Below are 26,990 nucleotides of genomic sequence, written 5' to 3' on the forward strand. Positions count from 1 at the left end.
TGACGCGCTCACTCACCGATCATGGCGGCGGCGGCGGCCCCGCGCGCGGAGAGGGGCGAGGCGTGCGCGCACGTGCCGGCCGCACCCACCGCTCCGCGCTGCCCCTTTCGCCGCCCTGGGGGGGTCGCGCCGCTGCGGGCGTGTTGGGCCGGCCCTGAACGCGCATGCGCCTCGGTGGCGGAGGTGGAGGCACGCGCTGGGCTCTCTGGGTAGCGTAGTTCCTGGGCAGCTCACACCCGCACACGCTCTTCTCACGTTATCGCCTCACGTTTCCGCCACACACCGCTAATGACTTTCTCGTTAATTGCTGTCCGCCGCCCCGGTGTGCGGTGCACCGGGGGTAGGTACAGCTGTCCGGGACCGGGCGGTGCCGACGGGGCTATTTGTGATTCCCCTCCCGCTTCCCTCAGGGTTGTTGACGCGTTGCCTGGCAACGGTCGCGTGGTGGCAGGTGCCGACGGAGCTCGGCAGGGCCGGAGCCGGCGGGGACACCGCGGCGGGCGGGAGGGCGGGGGCGAGACCCCCGGGGGACAAGGACATCAGGTGGCGAAGGGCTGGACACGGCGGGGTGCGGGGGACGAGCGGGGATGATGCAGAAGGGGACTGGGGAAGAGGGGCAGGCAAAAGGGGTCTGTGAGGAGTAGGGAAGGCGCGGGACGGGTGTGTGAGGCTGCCGCTGGTTGCGGAGGGAGAGAAGCTGGACCTAATGCCTGCTCTAACTCGCTGGACACGGGACGCTGATGGTCGCTTGTTTTTTCCAGTCCGTAACTTGCATCTGGTCCGCCGTGGGCGCCGGTGGGGAGATTGTAATGGAGGAGGGGCGCCCGGGCCCCTCAAAATTGGCCGGTGACAGGCGGCCCCAGCAGCAGGAGAAGAAGGACAAGCAGCAGGACAAGCAGCAGGCCTGCGAGGGTTTCAGTATTAGAGCCATGATGAAAAACAGCGTGGTATGTTTGCTGCAAGCATAGTGGTGATACTAATTAACTGAACTTGTCCAAGAAGCATAGCAAGTTAGAGCTGTGGATATAGCGTGGCAGGAAGGTGTGCAAGTTTCTAATACTTTATCTGGAGTTTGCTGGTTGCTGAAATTACCCTCGGACTTTGCAGGAGTATTGCTGCAAGTTGCGATACTTTCACCAAGTGCTTTATTTTGGTGTTACTTCTTTTTTTTTTTTTTTTCTATGGTTTTGTATTGGCAGTGCACATCCTGTTAAACTGCCAGCCTATGGAATTGTGCGTGAAGCTTCCTGCCTCCCACTTAGCAAAATGCTGTCCAGTAGTGCAGTATTTCTCAAAAGTTTTCATACACTGGCATGGTATATAAAACTGATATGAATGTCACATAGATCTGGAAAATAGATTAATAGATTTTTTTAAATAAGCTTGGAAAATAACTTCTACACCATCTAGGAGAATACTAAACAAACAAACATTAGTTCTCCAACTTGTAGTTCAAAGACAGAGAAATTGATCCAACAAGTAGCAGTCACAATTTCTAATGAACTTGGAGGCTTGGGAGTTAAAATAGTAGTATAAAGGCCCTTCAAATCTCTTTATACTGTTTTATTTATCTACCTTTATCAGAATTTAGGAGTTAAAAGCTTTAACTAGTACAGAGTACAAATATTCAACATGTGAGTGGATGAGGTAATATTACCATACATCTCTGCCTAAGCTCCTGAATTGTATTCTTCATTTGGACACAGTTCAAGGTGTTAGCAAAGGCTTGAGTCCTCAAGGGTTTTTTTAAATCTATAGAGTGTTCTGACAGCTGTTATGAAATACATTATTTCCCTTTGTTTTGCTGAAGTGGTCTTCCTGGAGCAGTCTCTCTGATCTTGTTATCAAGATGTTATGTTATCAAGAAGAAGTTAGCAAGAACATCCTCTTAAAAAGCCAAACAAGTATGTCTTTAAAGAAATTTTAAATAGAGTAAAAGTTGTATACCTGAAAAACTTTCTCCTATTTAGTAAAACTGCAACATATTTCACCTTACTTGGAAAAACACAAGGTGAATACAGCCAAATAATCTCTTTGTTTTAAAGATTGTTTGGTTTGTTTATTTTTATTGTAGAGATGCATGGAATGAACTATAATACTTCAGCAACCTTTAGGATTAATTTTTAAAATATGTTTCCTGTTCTCCAGAGAAAATTCAAGTAATGGATATTTGCATGTGGTTGTTTACACCTAGATATGTAAAAGACTATTTTGTCTAGAAGAATCAGCAGTTTCAGTTGAGTTTGAGAAGCACATATTTAATTTATAAAAAGGAGCTGTGACTTGTGAACATAACTAACTATGAGTTTAATCAGAATTCAGGTTTCCTTTTAAATATTTATAGAGTATTAATTTTTATGGCTGCCTTTATGACTTCCTAAACATGAACAGACCATTAAATCATGTGATACTGTTGTTAAGGAACTGCCTACAAGTAAATCTGCTGCCTTTGCAGCTACTCACAGAATAACAGAAATTATTTTCTTTGGCATGGACATCTGGAAATCATCTAAGCCAACTTTCTACTTGAAGTGGGCCTGTCACCAGTATCCAGATCAGGTCAGTGAGGGTTTTCCTAGCTAAACTGTGACATCAGGGATTGCCTGACCTCTCTGAGCAGCCTGTTTCATTTCTGCCCTGCTCATCTGTCCCCTCGCTTGCCCTCCCAGCCTGTCAGAGCTCGGGTTTACAGTATTATGACCTGCTGCACATGTTCTACTCATAACTGGGTTGGAAGCTCTGAAATTCTTAGTGGTCTTGGGAGATTCATAGTGCCAGGGCTATGTTTTGCAAGAGCTCCATCTGTGGTCAGGCAGCCACCAGAATAACTTCCAGTGTGCAAAAAAAGGAATATCTCATAGCCACGCTCTCTATGCTGAAGTGGGAGTTTCTTTTTACTTTTCCAACTACTTTTTGAATGGAGCTTTAGATTTATTAAGTACTCACTTGTCAGAGGTTGACATCTTTGATGAAGTTCTCATGGAAGGCTTGGGAGTTAACTGAAGGGTTGAAAGCACAGCAGGAATATCTAGTTACGACATGGTAATTCTTTTTGTTAACAGCATGATAAGGCATAGGGTTAAACGTGTTTGGCATCTCCAGGTCAAATAATGAGGTATTGATTAATAGCCTTTAGTGCAAGCATGTAGTTAGTCTTAAACTCTTAGCGTAGATTACCTTTATGCATATATGACTGTAAATATTATACTAAATGTTCCGGAATTCTTTTACATTGCTTGGGCAAAGAGTGTTTTACTAAGCTGTTTTTCTTGAATGTTCCTGAATAAAGTCTGCTTTTGTAGTTAGTAGTAAGTGCAGAAATTAAGTAGATACAGTATTTAAGACTTTTCTCAGCTCTTGCTAAATCAAAAACTTGCTTAGTGAAATACAATGCTTAAATATTCACCTAAAAATGTTCCTGAACTGAATAAAGTGTTTAAGTTACTCCAAAACTGTAAATTTATATATCAGTTTAGATTAAAAGCAAGGTTCAATAAAGGTCTTCTATAATAACAAGAAACATTTACATTTTTATTGTTTTGTCCTCCGGTGAAATCAAGAATGTTATGTGCTCTTACTTCAGAGGTACTGCATATAGAACTAGGAACACAATTAAAAATTAATGTAGAGACTAGCCGATATAGAAGTGTCTGAACATGAATGTGAGCAGCAGGAATATATCTCAATTCATTTCTGATCCTTTCTAGATGACATTTTCCTGTTTTCTGCAACTGTAGAGAAGAGAATGAAGTGTTAGTGTCCCACTTTTCTGTAATGCGCTGGTGGTAAAAGCACTTTTTCAAGGACAGGATTCATTTTAGTACTTAAAGGAAACAGTAGAATGATAATTCTTATCTATCTCCCAACTCTTATAAGATTACTATTACATTCATGTGTTCCATGACATCAGTCAGAAATTGCCTTCAGGAACAGGCCACAGGGATAGAATGAGAATATTTACTAGATGATCTTAGAAAGGAAGGGATGCTAAAAATTTTCGTTTCTGTATTTCTAAAACCAAAGCAGCTATTCAGCCTTAGAGTCTTAGCTCTGTATAGGGCACAGCTTTCATCGCCTAAAAAAGTGTAATTGCTCTTAAGCAGAAAAATGGTTATTTGTATTGCAGCTCTGGATTTTCATTCTTCTGTTCTACATTTAGGAATCTGCAGTCTCTATGTGTGGGAATGAGTTCTCAATCTTTGTACTTTAAGCACTTCTCTCAAGCCATTTTCAGTAATGTGTTGTGAAGAGCTTTCTTACGCTTTACCATTAGAAAATAACTCCTAGAAAAAGTTTAATTTTAACCATGATGTGATTTGTTTATGTTCCGAAATTTGTGATTTGTCATTATATTTATATTCATCTATCCACTGCATAATCAAGACTGATTTTGTTATTTACTTTGTAGCAGTCAAAGTTTCTAATTTGATTTTGAGGCTATAGGAAAGAATACAAGAAAGTTGTATCTTTTGATTATAACAGCTAATTTATTGGAAGAATCAGTGTGTTTTGGGGCAAATAGATGTCAAGTTAAAGGAGTATTTTGATAGAGGTATATTGAGAAGTAGCACATCTGTCTTGGAGGAACTTCTCCAGTTTAACAATAGCAGTTGTGTACAATCTAGGAGTACACTTCAGTGAGCACTGCAAGACAATTTAAACTGTCAGTGCTCTGGAAGGCAGTCCTATCTTCTTCCTCTCTCAGGCTGTTTAGTACTGCTGCCTGTTGTTGTGTCCTCATTTGTACAATGTTGGCTGCTCAGGGAACTGTTCGTGCTGAAAAAACTCCAACCTTTTAAAGCTCACAGTGTTGAACTGCTGTCTGTGGGATTGAGGCAAGCAAGGCTTCTCCTTTAACGAGGTTCATCTGTTTTGCCCTTCTCCCTGTCCTGACTGCATGCTTTCATCTCTCCTTTTGCACTGATATTGTTTTTTCTTGTAAATATAGAGTAAGTTGGATCAGCTGTAACAGCTGCAAAGGGAAGCAGGAGAGTGTCTGCATAAACTGTTTGTGTGAGAATGTACCCTCTTGGAAATATTGCAGTCTTAATTAATTTAAAACCAGTATGATACCAAGTTCTAGCAGGCTAATGACACAAGCAATTACAGCAGCATAAACTTGCACCATAATTGAAAGGTAGTGTTTTCATCCCTGAACATTTATTCATTGTGCAATATGTACTTTTGTATGGCTTTGCAGTAAACTGAACGGGGGCCCTGGTTAAACCTGGATTAAAAGCAGCTCAACATGTTTGGTTTTTTTTTAATTTAATAGCATTTTAATAGACATGACATACACTTCGATAACAGTATAAGCTCACAAAAGTTGTCACTGCTACAGCCCTGCCTATGTCTGCTGCCTGTTTGTACCTTCTCCTTTATGCCAGTACACAGTCATCCCACTGGATTGATGAGGCACTTCAGTTGCATTAGGTTCAAACATGAAAAGCTTCAACACAAGGAGGTTTTTATTTCCCCTCATAAGGTTAGATTCCTTTCCAATTCTATGCTCATATTTACTGTAATGACCTCTTTGATAGTATAATGTAAAAGCACAATATACAGAAAAAATACTAATGCTTAAGACCATAATTTCCTCAGAAAGCTTCTATTTCATGAAGACAGCATTTTTCAGTTTCAGAAATTTTTCTACTGCAAATGTAGGAATTTGGAATAAATTATTAAATTATAGTTAATAAGAATAGTCTCCAAACATTATTTTAAGCTGTCAACTTGCTGTGTAGGGAATTATCTAAAGTCAGCATTTCCTACATGCAGCTGAGTACACCTCTGGAGCCAACCAATTGAAAATGTGAAAGGGATGAGTTAGAATGCATCTACCATATGCCCTTCTCAGCACTAAGTCTCCAGAACAGTTTCCAAATAAATGAACACATATGTGCATATTCTTTCTTTTAACTTGGTATCTCTAATTTAATGGAAGAAAAATCTTGTACTCTGTGTAGGTTTCAGCCTTTGTCTTAGTCTTCTCCCTGTCAGTTGAGTGGGAATGTTCTAGGATGCCACCAGAAGTGAGTTGAGTGAGGAGCCATCAAGGCAGGGTTCTAGAGTTCATGTTGAAGGAGGAGAGGCTGAGGGGAGATGTATTTCAGCCTGGAAAAGAGAAAGCTACCAGGATATCTCATGGTATTAGGTCTTAACAGACCTAGTGACCCAGTAGCTGTTAGAAAGCTGTCAGGAAGAAAAAGCCAGTCTGTTCTCTCCAGTGATGGGAGGGCAAGATGTGTGTGTTGAAATCAGGTGTTCATGATGATGAAAAGGTTTTTCACAAAGAGGATAGTCAAGCAGTACATGAGGTTTCCCAGAGTTGTGCAGTCTTCTTGGAAATTTTCTAGATTCATGGAAAAAAGCCCTGAGCAACCTGTTTTGACATAACCATGCTTGGAGAAAGATATTGAATTGGAGACTTCTTGGAGTAATTTTAAACCTGAATTTTGCCATGATTTTACATCTTATACATTATGGTTTTTTGTGGTCACTCCATGACTTTGCTGCTGCTGAGGTCAGACAAATTAGTGATGACTAATTTACTTCCTATTTGGACAAGAAAAAAGGCATTTGAAGGTTTTTGCTGTAATAAATCTGCTGCTTTTCTGAAGATGTGGAGGGGGTAATAAATGCACCTCCCTTCTGACCTCAGAAAACTATATAACACCATATTGTTCCAGTTATGATAGTGAACTACATCATAAACCTCAGACTGGCTTCCTGAATACAGCTGAGTAAGCCTGCATCAGTGCTTGGGTAACAGCAACACATGCCTATTAGATGATTTCAGCTGCAGCTAATTCTTCTTATGTAGTCTGCTGCAAGTGTGCAGGGACGGCTGCTGCCAAGTATGCAATGAATGCTTCAAGGAATTGGTGCAGCTGTCCATGTCTGTAGCTGTCAGCTTCTGGATGCTGTCCCTTGTCTCACAGTCTCCTCTTGTCACTGCTAAAACTTAAATAACACTGGAAGCTTTCAGTGGGTGAAGGAGACAGGAGATGTAGCTCAGTGGCATGTGCATTAGGAAAAGGAGTGGGGAAACAGAAAAGGATCTGAATGTGACTCCCTAAAGTGAGGGCCTAGGTGATCACTAACACAGTATGACTCTTCCTGTGGCTGTGTTCCCAAACTTTACAGGCAGAGTGTGCTGGAGTCTGTACCATGGAAATGAAGTTTTTCCTTCTTTTCATGACTGATACTTTGGGTAATATAGAATACTTAGTCTGTGTTTAACTGAAATTATCTGATAAGACTTTTAAGGGGTCAGAGTAGTTTAGTTTTTTTCACAAAGTTTCTTAGCCATTTTGAAATGAAAATTTTTGTGAAGTAAAAAAAAATGTAGCAAAGAATACTTCTGGTACATTGATAAAATTTCTAGACAGTGTCATAGACAAACTACTGTGAAAGACTGACTGACTCTTCCTAACAGTAGCTGATTCTTCTATATACTTGACATCCATATAAGCAGTTTGGCATAAATTTTTATTTTCATAGCATAGTTAAATAATTAGTGCTGGAAAATTTACTGATCTCTAATGATATATTTTCTTAGATAAAATACATGTCATACAAGATAAAATTATAAATTCCTTCATGGGGTCACAATATGCTGAAGGCTAAATTATGGAAGCATGTTTAATAGTTGCACTCTGATTCTCTAGATACATTACAAATATAAAGTTCCTTATAGTTGCAATTTTTGGACTTTTATGAGTGTGAGTTGAGGGGATGCCTGCAAATAAAAGAATTGCTCCTGAGAGCAATTTAATTCTAGTCAGACTTTCTGTGAAATTTCTGTTGGGCCTCTTGCCTAAAAAAAACCAGGATTCTGATACGATAATAAAACCTGCCTTAATTATAATAGGAGGATAAACATATAATTTAGCTTTTCATGCATTTGTGATGGTCTCTTTTAATGTAAGATTTTTATTTTTAAAGATAACTCTTCACCCATATATCTGTATGGGATGATGCCAAGATCTTGATAGCAAGAGTAAATACTGATTTTGTTTTCATTTTCATTATAGAAGTATGTAATTACCTTAACTAGGATCCAGAATAACTTTGTTTGGTGGGGTTTGGTTGTTGGGTGATTTGATTTTTTGTGTAATGAAAGACTTTATAAACTAATGTATACTGCAGTAAGTAAAAAAATTCTGCAGAACGTGACATAAAATACATCATAGAAATATGTCATGGTTTGACACTGGCACAATGCCAGTGCCCCCATGAAAATGCAATCTCTCAATTGAATGCTGTCAAAAGCAATTGGCAACAGAGCAAAGCGGGCCCAAGTTTAATAACAGGGGAAAAAAAACTTTATTAAGCTACTACTATAAAAGAAAAAAAAAAGAAAGGAAAAAAAACAAAGATTAAAATGAAAACCTTCCAAAGCATTCCTCCTTCCACCACCCAACTCCAACAAACCACAGTGAGACACAATCTGGACCCCAATCAGGTTTCCACCCTCCAGACAATCGATACTCAGTCCTTCGAGGGAACAGAGTCTCTCCTGTGCCACAGACCCCCCAAGAAACACAGCTCCACATCCTGTGTTTCCATGTCACACATGGCACCACCCGGAGAAAAAGTTTGCCATAGTGACCCTTCTCCTTTCCAAGTACAGTGCTCTCACCACCAATGCATGGATGGACAGACTGCTTTTAGGATTTTTCCTTTCAAGGATGCCCTGCCAAGAAGGGGAGAAAACAACAGTTCAGTTTTTCATTGTTTGGGACTACAGTCCCCCCCATTTTCTCCTGGGGCTGGGGGTCCAAGAACAGAGATCTTCTTCTCTTCTCCTTCTTTGAGGACAAGGGGGCACCACCACAAACCCCCTAAGTTTTCTCTGTTCGCTCCACTTCTGTCTTTTCCCAGCTGAAGCAGGTCTCTTGGCTCACTGGCATCCTCCTAAAATACAGTCTCTCTTGGAGGAGAAAAATCGATTCAGTCTATGGCTAACAAGGAAAAGTCCAGCCAAAAAACCACTCCGTCGTCTCCTCCCACCTAGAATTTCTCCTTCTAACATCCCAGGCTCCAAGCTGTCTCTCTTCCTCTCCTTCAAACCGAGGAGGGGAAAAATTTCACAAAGCTTTCATTTCTCAAGGAAGGGTTAAAAGTCCCGACTCCCTGGCTGGCTCTCTGTCCGGATTCTCCAGCTCCCACAGGCAGCTGGGCACCTTGTGGCTCCCCCCGCTCTTCTCCTTCCCCACGATGAACTGCTGATAAAAACTGCTGCTGCTGTTTCTTGCTCTCTCTCGAGAGAGAGACTCTGGGGGGGAACGGAGACATCCCAGATTTCTCCACCCTTCCATCTGCAGGGGCCAGCCCGGTTCCAGCCCCTCCACCCTTGGGCCCACCTCAGTCAGGCCATGGGCCTTCCCCTCCCCACCCAGCCACGGCTGGGCAGGGGAGAGGCTGCACTGCGCGCTGAACCAAAGAGAGCGAGTTCTCCTGGGAATTCTGCTTTCAACCCCTCTGTGTTCTCAGAGGCGTGTCCACCTTCAATTGGTCAATATCCAAATTGACCTCTTCCTTCCGAGAAAATTCTTTTTCCGTGTCAAACCACGAGAAAATATCTGTGCAATGAAAACTCTTGAAGCAAGCATAGCATACTGCTAACTTTCTGTGTAACAGCCAGCTGAAGGCAGAACACATCATGAAAGTTACGTTTGAGCCCTATTTTATTGGTCAGAAGCATATTAATGAGAACATTTTGTGTGGTTAATAGGCAATACATAGTATTCTACACTAAAACTGACCTAAATCCCGATCAGAGGTTACACTGTTTCCTTGCCCATCTTAAGTGTGTAGGACATCCTTTGGTTTGCCATCATCACATGAGTGTTTTTAATAATTTCTGACTCGCCCTGCATCTCATTATAATATAAAAGAACTACTTCTCTATATGTTGTTTTGATTTACTAGGTGTTCCTGAAAATATCTGTAGGTATTAGGTCTTCTGAGTTTAGCAGATTTTTCATTCTTTCAGTAATTGTTAGATAGTAACTCTTTTCTCTTATTTCCATGTAAAATTTACCTTAATGACAGCTGTATTATTAAGCCCATGATTTATGGAATGAAATATTATCTTCTGAATTTTTATTTTTCTTTTTTGACTGAAGGAAGTGAGGAAAGCCCCATGGAAGGAGAATTTCTGCAAAGGAATGAGTGTGAAGGGCTTGTGAGCAAGGAACATCCTGGCTAAAGAGTTAGGATGCGAGGATCTATGCAAGACTGGGATTTTGCAAAATTAGGCATTTGAGGCTGGTGTGTGCCCCAATGCATTCTCCTACTCCTGGATGCTCCACTAAGTGTGGCCATCACAGATCTCTTTTTTAAAACAGTATTTAAGAGGTCATCTAAAAAAAATCTGAAAGCTTTGGATTTAGTTTTCTGTCCTGATAAGTCTTGGTGTATAGAATTAGGGGACATACCTAATGATCTGAGTTTTCTGTTTCAAAACTAATAATTATATACTTACTAGAAAAGACTGGTGGTCTACATTTAAATCTTTGGAAAAAATAAACTTTTCCCTGGCTTATTTTACTGTCCTGTTCCTGATGTTTTAATGTCACATTATTGTTTTGTATTGGATATCTTCTCAGCTAAAACTGTTTAGGAAAAGGTACATGCACACTTTTACTGACATTGCAGCCAGAATTTAATAAACATTTTTTTTTTTCTTCACAGCTGAAAACTTACATTCTTACTTCCTAAAGCAGGTCTATTGATTTCTCTCTTCATGCACTCCTGCACTCATCTGTTTGTGCTCACCTTTGATCTAGCTTTGTTTACTTCTGCAGATGGTGTCATTTTTATATTACTGGATTTCCCTTGCAGTAATGTTCATCAGCTGGGTGTTTGAGGGGAGGGTAGTTCCACATGGGAAGAAAACTTCTAGAGAACATAATATGAAGCTTATACCCAGACATTATTAGAATACCCCATATGATAATTTCTACTGGACAAAAAAAAAAAAATTCAAAGGAATGAGCTTATTATAATTTTAAATTGAAGTTTTGTAAGGCATAACTGGGAGATATTTTTCATGAGAAGTATATGTGTATTAGCTGATTATTTAATATTTTTATACAGTGTTTTACTAGCTATCTCATGCCCCTCTAATTTGTGTGTCCTTCATTTAATTCATCAGGTTTTATATTAATAGCTAAAGGTCAGAGGAACAATTACTAAAACTTGATTTTATCTGCTGTGTAATGCAGTCTGTCAAACTCAGAAAGTGATTCCTGTATATCATGTATAACCTCTGGTTGAGCTAGGAGATATGTTGGGTTTTTTTAGAAAGTAAAGCAACCCAAAGGTAATGGTGGTGTCAGAGTCTGTTTTATCTCTAAATTATGCCAATGCTTAACTTATCCAATACAATGTTATTAGAAATTTGCACTTCATACCTATATGAATTTGTCACACATTAGTCAAATTTCACTGTGCAAATATTGTAGAGTGAAACTACTTAGAGAGGCATACTATCCTTAAAAATCCACAAAAGTAATATTTTAACATGCTTCTGTCTTCTACTTAAAATCTGTTTAAGTCATTATTATTTTATGAGCTTCTATGCCTTTGGACATATTCAAGATGTATTACAATACTCTGATTCAGGACAACAATCAAGTTTTAAGATTTTATTTGATAGCTTCTGAAGGCTTTCGGTCATTCAGTTGTTCAACTAGTATGAAGAATTCATAGACAGTGCACTAAAATTGTATAACATTCGTCACTTCAATTTTAAAAAGTAAAGTATGTTTCAGTGTATCAATAAGAAATCAATGAGTTATGCATTTAAGATTGCAGGTGATTTCACAAACTCTTTTATCTGCTGTCATCTGACAAAGGAACATTTATAACAGAAATGTTAACTGAGTGCCAATTATTGACAATGCTGTGCCTGCCAATAGTATACAGTATTCATACCTTTAGGTGTAAATTTTATTGAAGAAATTACTGGGTTTTAACACATTTGGTTTTGTTTGGATTCTCATTTTTCTTTTTCCTTGACACTAGATAGAATTGAAATATTTTTCATCTTAAGTGAGAAAACATTGGACCCTTTACTAGCAATAGAACAATTCTGCCTCTACTGTACAATGTTCCATTAGACAGTAATAACAAAGTGTATATTGGGTAGGAATGTTAAAATATATTTGCAGAGGTAATTACAAAATTTGCATTAACAAATAAGTTAACTCTAGATTCTTCCATTTGATTTTTTTTAATTGTTCTTTATCAGGTCACTGGTAGGATCTAGGTGATTATTCTCCATATTTTATCATATTTATGCTTTTGCTTCTGGCAAGTGGAACACTTTGAGCTCTTGTTCCTTTATAGCATTAAATATTCTTCAGTTTTATTAGTTTTACTTAATCTCTTCAAAGATCAATTAAAAAAAAATCTTGCCTAAGGGTGTTTGGCACAAATGTTTAGTCGATGACAAGGCTAAGCATTTCTGAGCAAAATATTTGTTCTGATTGCCGAAACAATTCCTCTGAGAGCTCCTTCAGTTAAGATATGCATGTGACCTTTTCCTGCTTGAAGTCACAGTTTAGAGTTCATACTTAGACTGAATGCTCATCAGCTGAGTCCTAACCGAATTCTCTTCTCAGTGGGCTGGAAGTTAACTCCGTTGTGTCAGTAGTTCTTTTGAAGCTTCCACTGTGTTCTTAACACAGAAATTAACAAAATCATCACCTCTTGAGCTTGTATTCTAGCTCCTAAATAAATATGCAAAAGAAGGCAATATTATTGAAGGAGAACTTCCTGAAAGCAGGTTTCAATCTTCAGAAAATAATTTCATGGTCTGCATTTTCAGTCATCTGATATATCACTTTTATAGTCTAGATTCAGTGCCTGAATTTCAAAGAGGAATGGAAATTCACATACATCCCTATATTCAGGGTTGTGTAGGTATTCAGCATGTCTGCCTGTACCTAAACATGCTGAAGTGTTACATTCTCTTCACCAGCATTGGAGGAGCCTGGGTTTAAAGTCTAATTTAGGCTCTTGAAATCTACCCTGACATTGAGGGCTGGTGTTCAAACCAGTCGTGGGTTTTTGCCATGGATAACTTAATGGGCCAAAAGCTTTTCATTAAGCATCTAGAAAATGCTATAACGTAGTGTAAATATTGGTTATTACCTAGTGGCATTTAAAAACATTCCACTTAATGTAATATGCTTATTCTATGAAGAGATTCTGTAATCCTCTGTAGTATACTGATTCCTTTAGCCTATATTTTTAGCTTTTTTATACTTTATTTTTCTATTCTATTTCCCTGTTTTCTTGATCTCTGTTTAACTGTCAGCTTTAGATGTATATTAACTTTACTTCAGGGTCCCATAGACCCACTCTAAGAGACAGAGTAGTTCACAAGGTAACCATTAAGGAGCTATTATTGTGTCTTGTTTTCTTACAAGTTACAAACTGTAAGAAAACAAGACATTATAATTGGAAAAACATTATCATTTTGGATAATGTTTTTCAAAGAAAGGAAATAGGGTGTGTTTTTAAGGGAGATCTTCATAAATATTGTCATGGTTCTTGTGTTTCAAAAGGACTCTCTAGAGCCACTTAAAATTTGCAGCCTAACTATGCAAGATTGTGCTACTATATGAAAAAAATCCACAAAGTGAAAATAAGCTACTGCTCTAGGTGCCAGTTATTCAAACTACCAAAGTTTGATATCATGCACGGTTTTGGTTTGGATTTTTTGGTTGTTTTTTTTTTTTTTTTTTTTTTTTCTGGTTGATTAGTATAAAAATTAAACTTGTTTTGCTTTTTAATGCACTATTTGGTGTCTAGTAACATGACAAACAAGCCTCTTGTTTAGACCACCCTTGTCTGTTCTTCATTATTTCCAAAAACCACAAGGTCAGCTGTTTATGCTTGAAGCTTCCATTTCCTCAAATGCAATTTAAAATGACCAACAAGTGCACATCTTTAAACAGGCAAATGTACACACAGCATGGATGTGTAAGCCTTGTTTCCTTGTGAAGGTGTTTTAGAAATGGTACATATACGCATTCACCATGAAAAGGGATGGAATTACAAAGGAACTAAATAAAATGGCAATGTCACAAATGAATCAGGCAATCAAGAAAAATAATGAGTTTCTTTCAGTCAGAAGCCATTTCTTAAAGATGAACACTTAATAAACTGTGTTACATAATTTCATTGTGAAAATGAACAGCCTCTCACGGAGCCTGGACTTCAGTGTTGGAACTACAAGAATATCAGTGACTTTGTTTTTCAGCGAAGTGGCTGGTACCAATAAAGTTGATGACAGGGGGCTCAGCAGCACAGTAGAGAACTTCTTGTAGAATCAGAATATCTGAAGCAGATCCTTTTTGATCTTCACTAGTAAGCAGAAGATAGTTTCATAGAGTGACAGAGGAGAAACCTCTCACTTCCTCACTGGTTCCCATGTGTAACCTATAGCAGTAATTTCATATGACTTAAGGGTTTAAGAATCTGTCACTAAGTTTTGCAGTTAACCGGGAAGTATATTGTTGTTTATTAGGTCCAATTGTTGAACCTCCTGATTTTAATGTTATAGAAACATGAATTTAGTGAAAAGGTATAGCATTTAAGACACATTTCTCAAATTTTACTGAGTGTTTTCTCATACACAGTTAAAACACAGGAAGGTAATAATCATAGTAACCCTTTTAGTTTGCAAATATTCCAGCTGCAAGCCGTGAGTCTAAGCATTGTAATGTACATCAAAAATTTTATTATATTAAAAATTTGTGTAGTATTAATGAAAAATGGCCTTGAGACAATAAGTTCCTAAAATAGAATTAAGTGGTAGATAAAAGGCAGATAGAGGGAACAATTGCTTTGTATAAGGCAAATATCTGTGTTCCAATGTGAGAAAAAGACCAAAATAAATTTAGCAATGCTCAGTAATATAAAATATAGTTTTGTAATTTATGTTTCTTATGAATAAGTGTGTGAGATTAATGTTGGTTTGGTCCTTATGTAAGTGAAGGAAAATTTATAACATGAATATAGCACTTAATTTCCCAGATCTCATTCACCATTTGTATTTTGGGAAGAGTAATAAAATTAATTCTTCCAAGGATAGGCATTTTATGGGAAATTATCTAGCTAATTTTGTTTTAGAAATAAAATGGCATAAATTACAGAGGTAAGAATGCTATCATGGTATAATAAATTCTTAACATATTGGTAAATATCTACTTTACATTTTAATAAAAAGCCATCTATTTAGTGATCTGTATGTTCAGTTAATAGATTGGGACTTAACTATTGGATACTTAATTTATCTGCTCAGAATATATAATTATTTTTTTTACTGTTCTAAGTAGGTTCACAACCTACATTAAAATGTTGCTTTTTAATGAATAGTTATGCTTTCTGTAACTACCAAAAATGGAAAAGAAGCTAATAGTTTAGAACATTCTCTGTAAAGAGTATAGAAGGTGGAATAAGTATCCAGGTTTTTTTTTGGTTGGTTGGTTGTTTTTTTGCTATAATCCTGTATGTATACTGGTATTTTTTCTCAAAAGACTATGATTTACTGTACACATGCTGCAACCAGAATTCAGCTATCAAAATTTAACTTCTTAAACTGAAAAAAAAAAAGATTTTGCTTAAGACTTGAGAAGGAGAAGTTTTGATATTTTCAGAATATGTATACATAAATCTTAATGGAATGTAAAAAAGACAAAAAGTTCCCATTTTCACTTCACAAGTGAGGACCATTTTTGGATATTGAAATAATCCTGCTAAGAAAATTTTCTGTTTAGTTGTTGATAATATATATGCTTATTCTTTAAACTCCAAATTTCTGAAGTATAATATAAAATCCATCAGACAGAACTTTTTGAGTCGGTCATCACTAGCTGCAGTTGTTTACATAAAAGATGGAAAACGAACATGTAGATAATAACATCAGTGTACAACTGGAAAACAGGAAAACAAAGATGGTGGCAGTGCATGTGTGTGGATGGCTGATGGCAGTGTTTGTGCTGTGATACTGCCTAAAGAAGCAGGAGGGCCTGAGTGACTTTGCTTTGGCCATCTTCTCTGTTTTGCGTTGAGAGTTTACTTGTGTTCCTGATAAAGTGTTCTTTTCTAGCACAGCCACAAGTAAGACATACATGTACCTCACCAAACCACACAGCAGTTTTTGGTCCTCAGTGTCTTTGGTCTTTTTCACACCATACCTCACTTTTCTTTCATTCATTCCAGTTTTTTTGTTTTTTTTTTTTTTTTTTTTTTTTTGGGGTTTTTTTTTTTTTTTTTTAATACATAGCTTTTTTTTCCCCCATAAATCCATCTGTGTTTGCAGGAATGAAATAAAATAAGGGATCTGATATCTTATGTTGCCACTGAAGAAGTTTGTTCTCTCAAGACTTCTCATAAAGTTTTGTGTTAAATGAAACAAGAGGTAGAACCAATCCTTGTAGAGTCACACAAATAAAATTTTTCAAGGCTGGAAAGAAACCACCCATCAGAATTGTCTTGAAATCTGAGTGATAGGAGTTGACCTATGCAGTTCAGGGTGACTGACTAATTTCTGCCAGTCTCCCAGGCAAGTCAGCAGCACATGGTGATCTTCAGTGTCAAACACTGCTGATAGGTTTAATGAAGTAAGCATGGATATCTTCCTCTGAGCTGTGCCAGAGAGGAATTGTTCGCAAGCAAGACTAATGCACTCTGAAAGCTGTTACCAAGTTTGAAAGCCTGACTGCCCTGATTTAGGTTCTTGGCATAGAAATCAAGTTCTGTAGGAGAGTATGTTGTTTAGTTGTGGCTTTTTAATTATTTATTTGATCATCTTTCCCATAAATAAAAAGCTGGGTAGAACATTCAGACTAAGAGGATTTTTGAAGCCTGGGCATTTACACTTAACTTTTCATGTAGTTTAAAAACTGTGATTTACATTCAGATTACATTGAGATTACATTGGGATGTTCAGGAGTTTGTCCATCTGGGTTTTTGTTGTCTTTAAGGATGGAGATTCTACATCATCTTTGGATAACCTTCCAATGAGCTTTCTACAAATGAGTTTTTCTACAGTCAAGTCAGAATTTCCTTTATTGCAATTTGTGACCATTGTCTCTTCTTTTTTTTGTTGTTGTGCAACACTGCAAAGAGCTTGACTCATATCTGCTGTGCTCTCTTGCTTGTAACTGTTCAGATTCCTCTTCTTAAGGCTGTAAAGTTTATCTCACCCTCTCCTTATGTGTCAGGTACTCCAGTTCCCTCTTCATACTAGTGGCCTTCACCAGCCTTTTTTCAGTATATCAATGTCTTTCTTTTACTGGCTAGTCTGAATTGTGATCTTATTCTCGAATACAGTCTCACAAACACCAAATAAAGGAAAATGTTTAATTCCCTCAGCAATCTTATGTACCCCAGAATGTAATTAACTTATTTTGCCACACGGATACACAAATGTTTCACTTGTTGTTCACAAAGATTCCCCAAGATCTTTCCTACAAAGCTGCATTCTAGCTGATCAGTGCCTGGTCTGAACTGTTGCAGTACACTTGCTGGACTTTATGAAATTCCTGTCAACTCATTTTGCCAGCCTGTCAAGATGTTTCTGAATGCCTTCCTCGAAATTTGATGTAGACTGCTGAGTGGCCGTAGATGTTGCACATCACACTTATGAATATCTCCATCTCATCAGGATCGTGGGTCAATGGGTGCACTCATTTCTACCTCAATTCACTGCTTCTCGAGAGTGACAATCAAGTAACATAATTATTTTACACTCCACAATTTTAAAATATAATTCTCCACCATTTCTTCAAGGGATTAATAGCTTAATTTATCCCTTATGTGATGAATGTAAAGTCTAGAAATCTGATTTTTTTATCACTATTATAGCTCTATAAACAGTGTATCTTCTATCTATCATTCTCTCTGACAGCCTGCAGACTTTTCTATATTTGCTATGAAAAAATTAAGTTAAAAATATATATAATTACATTTTCATTATACAAGAATGAGCATCGTCTTGTAATTCATCTTGACAGGGCCACATGATGTTACCATTAATTTCTAGATTATGTAGATTTCTGGTTATGTAATGCAAGTAAAATGTTATCATCCTCATGGTACTACTAAATATTACAGTGCAGTATTTTAAGTGCTTTCTGAGTTTTGTACCATTTCAGTACTAGTTATTTTTCACTTACAACTCTAGGACTAAGTTGGCAGAAGTTTATTAATGACTAGGTTTTCTATGTGGAGAAATACATATGGCTACCTTCTACATAGCTATATTGTTGTAATTATATTTGATGGAGATTAGAATAAATGTGGGCTGAATACACGGTTGTATTGGTAGGTTAGAGCAAAGCTAGATGTATAAATTAACCAACCTAATTGGGAAATGCAGTTTTTAAACACTAAGTTAACCAAACCTACTTTATTAAATTCTATGGAAGGAAAATAGTGCTGGAAATTTAATTTTTCTTAATGAATGCAAGTTTATAGTTTTATATGTAACCTTTGAAGCTTTGTGTAGTATTGTGTATCTTGGTTTTTGTTTATTTTCCTTTGGAAGTCGTCAATCTTTTGGGTTTTTGTCATCTTTTCGAACATGATTTCATTAGTATTTATTATAAAACTTGTCAAGAGCATAAGTAGAGAAAACATACTGAAAAGGTCGGTAACCAGTATTTATTCTGTAACTAGCTTAGTGGAGAATTATTTACTCTTTCTTGAATTTCTTCTCTCATAACAGTCTGACTTTTTGTTATAGTCTCATTCTAATAATCTCTTTTGATGAGGTCTAAAGGGCAATCTAAAGTATCCAGTCATCTGCATGGCATTTAGGCACAGTGTAATCATATTAGCACTCTTTTATTGCTATTTCAGTGGTTATGGTAGGGTGGTGATGGTGCACAGTTGTAAAAACGAGCCTCTCTCTATTCCATAGTGTAGTCGGCACAGTCTGCAGTGCAAGTAGAAATTTTGCTTGCTTTTGACCAAAAGGACTGCAGTTACAAGTGATCAGAGGTATAATTGAGCAACAAATTACAGTGAATGTGAATTAAACAAAGTATCGTTAGGGCTACATGGCAGAAGGTGTGTTACTAATTCTTCGAGTTATTACCTCATAGTGACTGGCATTCTGAAGATGGTTTGTTCTGTTACAAAATTCTTGCAGAGTGAGTTAGTTCTATGAAATACAGAACAACATTTTTCACACTGTGTGATTCATACTGAGTACTTTATCTCTGGTGATCAGATCACATTGCAAAACATAAATGTGTATGTGGTTGAATCAGACAGAATTTAGAGGGAAATGTTTTAATATTTTGATTTAATTTGAACTAATATTTAGAAAAAAAATGAACTCATGAAGTAACTTCCCTTCATGTGTTTAGTGTATCACATCTTACAGACTTGTGGATTTGTGTGGTTGTCATAAATTATTCAGTAAAGAGAAGGGCCAATGGTGGATAATTTTCAATTTTGTTGTTTCTCCAAAACTCTAGTTTTATTAAAAAATTTATTGTTATGTTCAAATTTTTAATGGAATTTGAAACTTATCTCTCAGGCAGTAAAACATTAATGATTAAAAACTATAGTTTGCAGTTTCTGTGATAAAATACCATTTCATTTAACTAGATATATAGCTATTGCACTGTTCTATCGGTTAATTTATCCAAATTATCTCTAAAAACCTTATAAAACATTTAAGGAAAATCAAAGATTTTCAAGCATTGTAGATTGGCTGAAGTTAAGTATTTAACTTGTTCTTGAAATTCATTGTACTTTATCAACATATTTATCTAGGCAACTGGAAAGAGTCACATTTGACGTAAAAATGAAAATTAGGTTTGCTGGCTTGTTCAGTTCTTAGCTTTCTATTAATAATAATTCCATACTGTCAGTTGTAATGATGGCTTGTGTGGTAGCACAAAACTAAATAGAGCCACCAACCTAACTCAGCAAACAGTAATCATATATAAACAACTTTCACTGTTGTGGTTAAGGTAAAATGTAAATAAGGGTGAAAAAGCTTAATATTCTATAACAAAATGTTAGGATGCCAGGTTCTCTCTCTGTTTTCTCCAAATGTTGGAAAGAATGAAGTCTTTTCTGTAATTCATAAAAATGATTTAGTTTTCTTGGTTTTTGTTTTTTTAATTAGCATGTCAAATAAAAATGTCCTTTTCATCAGAATGCATAATTTAATTATAGTCAGTGTAGCCTTTGAATAAGTAATATATTTACTTTAATGCTTTTACAGTAACATTTGTTTGATTACTGACTGTGCTTTTCCAGAATTAAGGTGATGAGTGTAGAGTACCATCAACGTTTACTTTTGTTAGGCTTTTCCTAACAAGTATCTTATTAAAAAACAAAGTAAGAAAGTATATAGCACCTGATATTTTCCTGTACTTTGTTAATTTATTAATTAAATAATGAATTAAGTTAATTCTTTAATTAAACTAAATTCTTTAATTTAGTTATTATTTTATCCAAAGCTATTTCTATTTCTCAGAATGCTTTTATTGTTAATTTCTAAGATCATTTTATTTGTATTGAGCTACAGCTATTGTAGAGTCATAAAGGTTGGAAAAGACCTCCAAGATTATTGAGTCCAACCTTTGACCAATCACCATCACATCACCTCACCCATAGCACTAAGTGCCTTATTCAGTTGTTTCTTGAACACTTCCAGGGATGGTGACTTCACCACCTACTGTACAGCCATTCCAATGTCTGATCATCCTTTCAGTGAAGAAATTCTTCTTGATGTCCAAACTGACCATCCCTTAGCAAAGCTTGATACTGTGTCCTCTCATCATGTCACTGGCTGGCTGGGAGAAGAGGCCAATTCCCACCTGGTTATACCCTCCTTTCAGGAAGCTGTAGAGTGATAAGGTCACCCCGAGCCTCCTTACCTCAGCTGTAGCCCCAGCTCCCTCAGCCACTCCTCTTAGGATTTAAAGGCCACACCTTTGACCAGCTTCCTTGCCCTTCTCTGGACTTCCTCCAGCACCTCAATGTCTTTCTTGTGGTAGGAGTCCAGAACTGCCCAAAAGACTTTTAAGTGTAGCCTGACCAGTGTCAAGTACAGAGTACAGTGCCAAATATGATCACTTGCCTCATCCTGCTGTCCACACTATTGCTGATACAGGCCAGGATGCCACTGGCCTTCTTGGACCCCTTGGCACACACTGGCTCATGTCTAACCACCTTGTCAATCAGCACTCCCAGGTCCTTTTCTGCCAGGCAGTTTTCCAGCCACTCTGCCCACAGCCAGTAGCACTGCTTGGGGTTGTTGTGACACAAGGGCAGGACCCAGCACTTCTTATTGAACTACATATGGCCCATTGATCCAGCCTGTCCAGATCCCTCTGCAGAGCTTTCCTAGATTCCAGCAGACCAAAACTCCTACAGAAATGTGTCATCTGCTGACGTACTGAGTGCATACTCAATCCCTTTATTCAGATCATCAGCTAAGGTGTTAAATAGAACTGGCCCCATTACTGAGCCCTGGGGAACACCACTTAGTGACCAGCTGCCAGCTGGACTTTCCTCCATTGACCACCACTCTCATGATCTGGCAATCCAGCCAGTTTTTAGTACAGTGAACAGTGCGCCTGTCCAAGCCATGGGCTGCCAGTTTGCCCAGGAGAATGCAATGGGAGACTTTAAGGGCTTTACTAAAGTCCAGGTAGACAACATCCACTTCAACCACTAGTCAGGACATCTGGTCATAAAAGGAGATCAGGTAGGTCAGGCAGGAGCTGCCTTTTCTAGCCTGTCACACTGGCTGAGCATGATCCCTTGTTTGTCGTATATTTGCTATGTGAATGCACCCAAGATGTTCCATAACCATCCCTGGTACTGAGGTCAGGCTGACAGACTTATAGTTTCCTGATCCACCTCCCAGTCCTTCTTGTAGGTGGGCATCACACTGGCCAGCCTCCAGTCATGGGCTCCCTGAGTTAACCAGAATTGATGATAAATGATGGAGAGTGGTTTGGTGAACTCTTCTGCCAGATTCCTCTGTACTCTGGGGTGAATCCACCCAGCCCCATACACTTGTAGATATGTAGAATTCTAACCCCATGAGCATCTTCATTTTCCTTGTAGAAGCCAGAAGAGCTGTGTACAATCATAGGTGTCCCTTTGAACCCAGATCTTCAAAGATCTTGATATAAATTAAAAATTGTTTGGGATATTAAGGATTTGTCTGTAAGCATGTTATATGTCTGGTTTCAGCATGAGCAGCTGTGTGCTGCTGTGGCATTAAGTTCAGTACAGGGAAGCTGCTGTGGTTAGTAATGGGGAATGTGGATGAACACTTCTGTGCCAGAAACTGCAGAATTACTGATAGTTACATCTCAGTGTCAGCTCAGGGAAAGCTGGTAGAAAGTGTGCTAATATATGCTGTGATAATCCTTCTGCTCACAGTGAAGGATGTTCATAGCATAGATCTATCAAATTTTCAAGATGTCTAGTTATGTTTAATATTATGTATGTATATATATTACTGAATTGTATATACATATAGTTACACAGTTACTTGATACAGACGTCTCTACAGACATAAATGTGTTCTTGTATTTTCACAAAGAGACAGGTGATTCACAGTTAAGTTACTGTGAAACATTTCTCAAATTCTGTTTTTATATTTGGATATGTCATAATTTAAAAAAAACAATCTAAGACATTTTCATAAACATGAGAAAATATACGTATATGCAATATTAAAGCAAATTTATCATTATTTTTTTACCATACAGACATAACTCATTATTTTATATGGATCTGCAGAGATCACTTGTAAGTATTTCTAGAGTTTAACCTTTTAGCATAGAATTACTATAAAAAAATTTAATCCCAATATTGCTTTTCCCAGCTAGCAATATTTAAGAGTTCATAACAGCAGTATTTCTTGCATTCCCTCTCCTTCCAGCCTTCATAGCACAGCTTGGTAGCTAATAGCAGTGTTGCTAGCAGCCCTAGTACTTAGAAGGTATAGCTTTTACCATTTTAATAGATTCTTACATTCTTTTTTTTTATATAAGTTGTCACATTTACAGTGTTTGCAGCAGTTCTTTAATTTGGTGTAAAGCCCATAGGCTTTACATGTGTGTTTTGTAATATGAAATTCTCTTCAGCTTTGGCTGTTATATAAACTTGAATTTTGGAATTTTCTTTCTTATTTCCACAATAACTGTGCCCAGCTATTAGAATAATACTGCATCAAAATTTGGAGTTAGACAGACCCTTCAGCCAAAGTGAAAACTTAAGAGCTCTCTTATCTCCCTATATTGGGAGGGGTGGAATGGGATCCAAAAAAACCTCTAAGCTGTCCTGTTTTCAGAACTCAGCTTCACCCTACCTCTGGCAAAACAGCAGAATGTCTGCACAAGGCATAAAGCTTGTTTCTTACTCTTGGTAAATGTTGCCCAGTGTCCAGGCATTTATTTCTGGCATGCAATTTCCCTTTTTTTTCTTCCTCCTTCTCTGCCTCTGACACAAGCATCACATGGACACAAAGGTATCTTAATATTCCCACAAAGATAATGAGAGGTAGAGGAGAAAAAGAGACTGGAGGGAGTTGTTCCATTTGCCAAAGATGGAGTTATTTGTTAGCTTGTTCCTTTAAAAGAGCATGTAGGAGCAAATACTGTCTTAGTTGTAAAGCATAGCAAAATTAGGAAATTTCAGATTCTACATTGCCTATGGTATATTAATTACTGCTTCTTTGTGTGTTCATAGTGTGCTATAATTTTTAATAATGTTAGAGTAACTTTTATTATTTAATCTTAAGGATAAACTTGGAAGACTTAGAAATGAGATTGCATGCACACTATTAAATCTGCTGGGTTTAGGTTACTGCCTCATTTTGCAACATTAAAATCTTTTGTTGAATCACTATGTAGACAAATGTGATGAAATCTAAACAGCAAATATCTGCAAAAATAATATTTTAGAAATATATATTATGTTAGATGCATTTTATTTCAATTATTTTGGGAAATTATTGTTCAGGAACGCTAACATTTATTTGATCAGAAAATACTCTTCATAACCAATAATGTTTAATATAGTGTATATCTGTCTTTACCATTGTTGTGTCCATGCATGCAATGAAGACAAGAATATCTAGTGTAAAATTGTAATACACTAAGTGCTAGGAACAAAAGAAATTTTAAATAATGTAATATAATTCCTTTTATGTAAAACCAATCTAACTCAAACTCATTATGGTGATGAGTACTCTGATATTTGCATCCTTTACTTTGTGCAGATTAGACTTACAATTATCACATGATAATAGTTGTCAAATCTGCATGTTCATTGCATCAAAGATTGCAGACTTCTTCGTAGAATAAAGATTTTTTTTCATTTTTTCTAATTCTCTTTGTGATTCATACTATTTTCACTTTAATTCTCCTGGCTAATCCTGTTCACAGATCATGTTTTGTTTCTGTTTAGTAGGTCTAAAGGGGCAAACTGAGAAGAGAAAAGCTTCTGTGAGATACTTGTCCTTTCTTATGACTCAAGCCCTTCTGACAGTTTTTAATATTGTAGCATTTTCCTACTGTCTCTTCAATTTGCTCAGTGTTTGACTTCCATCTTCCTCGGTCTGCAAAAGGGACTCCTTTAGCATATATTTAAAGAATATGACATGCTTCCTTGCTTATGCTGTCTTAAATGCTTCCAAATTATTTCTTTGTTGTTCCATCCTTCTTTCCACAAAAATATTTTGTGTTTTTAAGCCTAGTTTCTAAAGGGGGAAGGAGAAAGCAAAAGAAAATGTGAGCAAGGCAAGGTCATAAGAAATGTTAAAGGAGCTGAGATTATTGTGGTGTTGGATACTACGGAGGAGAATACAAAACAGTAGGAAACTTCAGCTGGGAATTCTCCATGTTATTAGAACAATTTGTTTTGCTATATTGCCACTGTAGAAGTGTTTAAACTTGCCCTTAAAGGACTCTGTAACATACCAAAGGTCTAACTAATCAGGAAAACTAGGGTGCTGAAGCTCTATCTGTGGTTAAAATACAGAGTTTTAAGATTTCTCACTAATTTGTTAAGGCAAAAGTATATTTAATTATTTTAAATGCATTTGTTTTTTGAAGCTGTACCAACAAGTCATGCACATAGGATGCATTTATACTTTATTATTTACTGTACTCTGTTTATAGCTATCAAGAAACAATAAGTAATTACTGTTACAATCAACAGATTGTTTTCTTCTGTTGCTTCTCTGTAAATTGAAAACTATTTTATGTATATTTGTATTACAGCTTGAGTGAGAAAAAGCTGTTGTTGAAATCCTCACTTACAAAATTAAATTATGTAGGTTTTACAAATGTTGATTTTTGAAAATCTCATATGCAGTCTATATGCTGAGAATTCATAGTTGTAATGAATTCTTACGTAAACTTTTGATTGACTGAATTGCTAACTAAATGATTAAATAAGTTTTCTATAAAAATATTATTTCTAAAAAGAGGCAGCTGGAATGGGACATAAGCAATAACATTTCTTTTTAGAAAAGCTATGTTACATTTTGAAAAAAACTGAACCTTGACTAAACTTTCATTAGTTATAACTTTATCCTCCAAATGTCGATAATTTCAGTCTTCGATCAACTTATTTTGAGAATTCTGACCTCAGCTTCTATTTTTCACCTCATCAGACACATTGGAATGTTTTAGTAAAACAAAAATTGTTGATGTCTTGAGCTGCTGTTCTAAGATTAGTTAATAGCCCTGACAAGCTTTTAAAATATATGTGTGGGTGTGAATTTAGGGTGCATTATTCTTATGACAACAAGAAAATCCTCACAAGAACCCCAATGTTGGATATTTTTCCACTGTTTAGAGCTGAAGAGAATTGGAAGGTTTCAGAACCAGCTGTCATATGAAAGAGCAATAAACTTGTTCATATCTATCTGTAGATAAACTGGAATTTTTTTTTTGGGGGGGCAATACCCTTTAAATTTTCATCCTCATCTCTTTAAGATGTTAACCACATAAATTGCTGTCAAAAAGGAATGTAATTCAGCTGATTATGTGTTTTTATTTATGTACTTTTTAATTCTATTTGATATTTTTATATTATGACTACAAGTATATATGTATATATCTGATTTTCCAAGAAGGCACACATGCACAGCTCTGTATTTGAATACATGGTATTGCCTTAATTTATAAAGGTTACAAAAGTTAACAACACACACAATAAGAAATATACAACTCAAGGCTTGCAACATGTGACTGTCTCTGGTTTTGAATCACTGGTTTGGTTATATTATTGCTTTTTTTTTTAATGAAGTGTTATTCTCATATTTCACTGTCTCTAAAAGATTCAAAATAAATTTTGCAAGCATCCTTAAATTAATATTTTTCACTTTTATGAATACTTGATATCTTGAGGGTGCTAAACAATTGACTGTTGAATGGCTTTTTCTTTTGATGTAGCATTCTTAGGTGTTGAGTCAGAAATATAAGGATTATTTCATTAATTCTGAACTTTGCTACTTCTAATATCTTAGTGTAGCTATTCACTTAGTTCTCCATGAGAAAGAATAAACTTCAGTTGCTCTGTAGATGTAGTTTCAACATGCTGTTTTATAGCAATTCTTCAAATAGTCATCCAGACAAATCTGTTCTTGAAAACTTCTTGAAGGCTAATTATATAGCCTGTATTGAGATGCATGTTATGCCAATGAAAAAATTGTAAATCAGGACATAATTATGAAGTTTAGTAGACCTATATAAGTACAAAGAAAAAAATTGAGCATTTTTTCCCTAATGCAGTTACTGTTCTTACAGTTCCAAGAATAAATTAACTGGGGTAACCCTGGTAGAAGTTCATGCAAACCTATGAAACATTAATGCTGATTTCTATAGATTATTGCATTTGGTAAACTGCCATAAAATATATAATTCACTAAAACATTTCCTGTTAATTTGGTGCGGCATAACATGACTTAT

At 36.7% G+C, this 26,990-nt stretch overlaps 2 protein-coding genes across 4 annotated transcripts in view; one reads left to right on the forward strand and one right to left on the reverse strand.

Annotated features, from left to right (window-relative positions):
- The window catches only part of PRKN (parkin RBR E3 ubiquitin protein ligase), a 681,559-nt gene extending 681,438 nt beyond the window's left edge, over positions 1 to 121 (reverse strand). Inside the window, exon 1 of the mRNA XM_021544140.2 lies at positions 17 to 121. Within this exon, the coding sequence (XP_021399815.2) occupies positions 17 to 23 (7 nt within the window). The 5' untranslated portion in view covers positions 24 to 121. The remainder of the gene's footprint in view (positions 1 to 16) is intronic.
- Positions 122 to 527: 406 nt separating this feature from the next.
- The window catches only part of PACRG (parkin coregulated), a 215,198-nt gene continuing 188,735 nt past the window's right edge, over positions 528 to 26,990 (forward strand). For 2 of the 3 annotated variants that reach the window (XM_077782077.1, XM_077782078.1), the window contains exon 1: positions 626 to 947. In XM_077782077.1, coding sequence (XP_077638203.1) covers positions 741 to 947 — 207 coding nt within the window. In that variant the 5' untranslated portion in view covers positions 626 to 740. Of the gene's footprint in view, positions 544 to 625; positions 948 to 26,990 lie in introns of those variants that run through there. The other variant, XM_021544144.3, reaches the window with a different exon arrangement.

The sequence above is a fragment of the Lonchura striata genome, chromosome 3, assembly GCF_046129695.1.
Source record: "Lonchura striata isolate bLonStr1 chromosome 3, bLonStr1.mat, whole genome shotgun sequence".
Classification (NCBI taxonomy): Eukaryota; Metazoa; Chordata; class Aves; order Passeriformes; family Estrildidae; genus Lonchura; species Lonchura striata.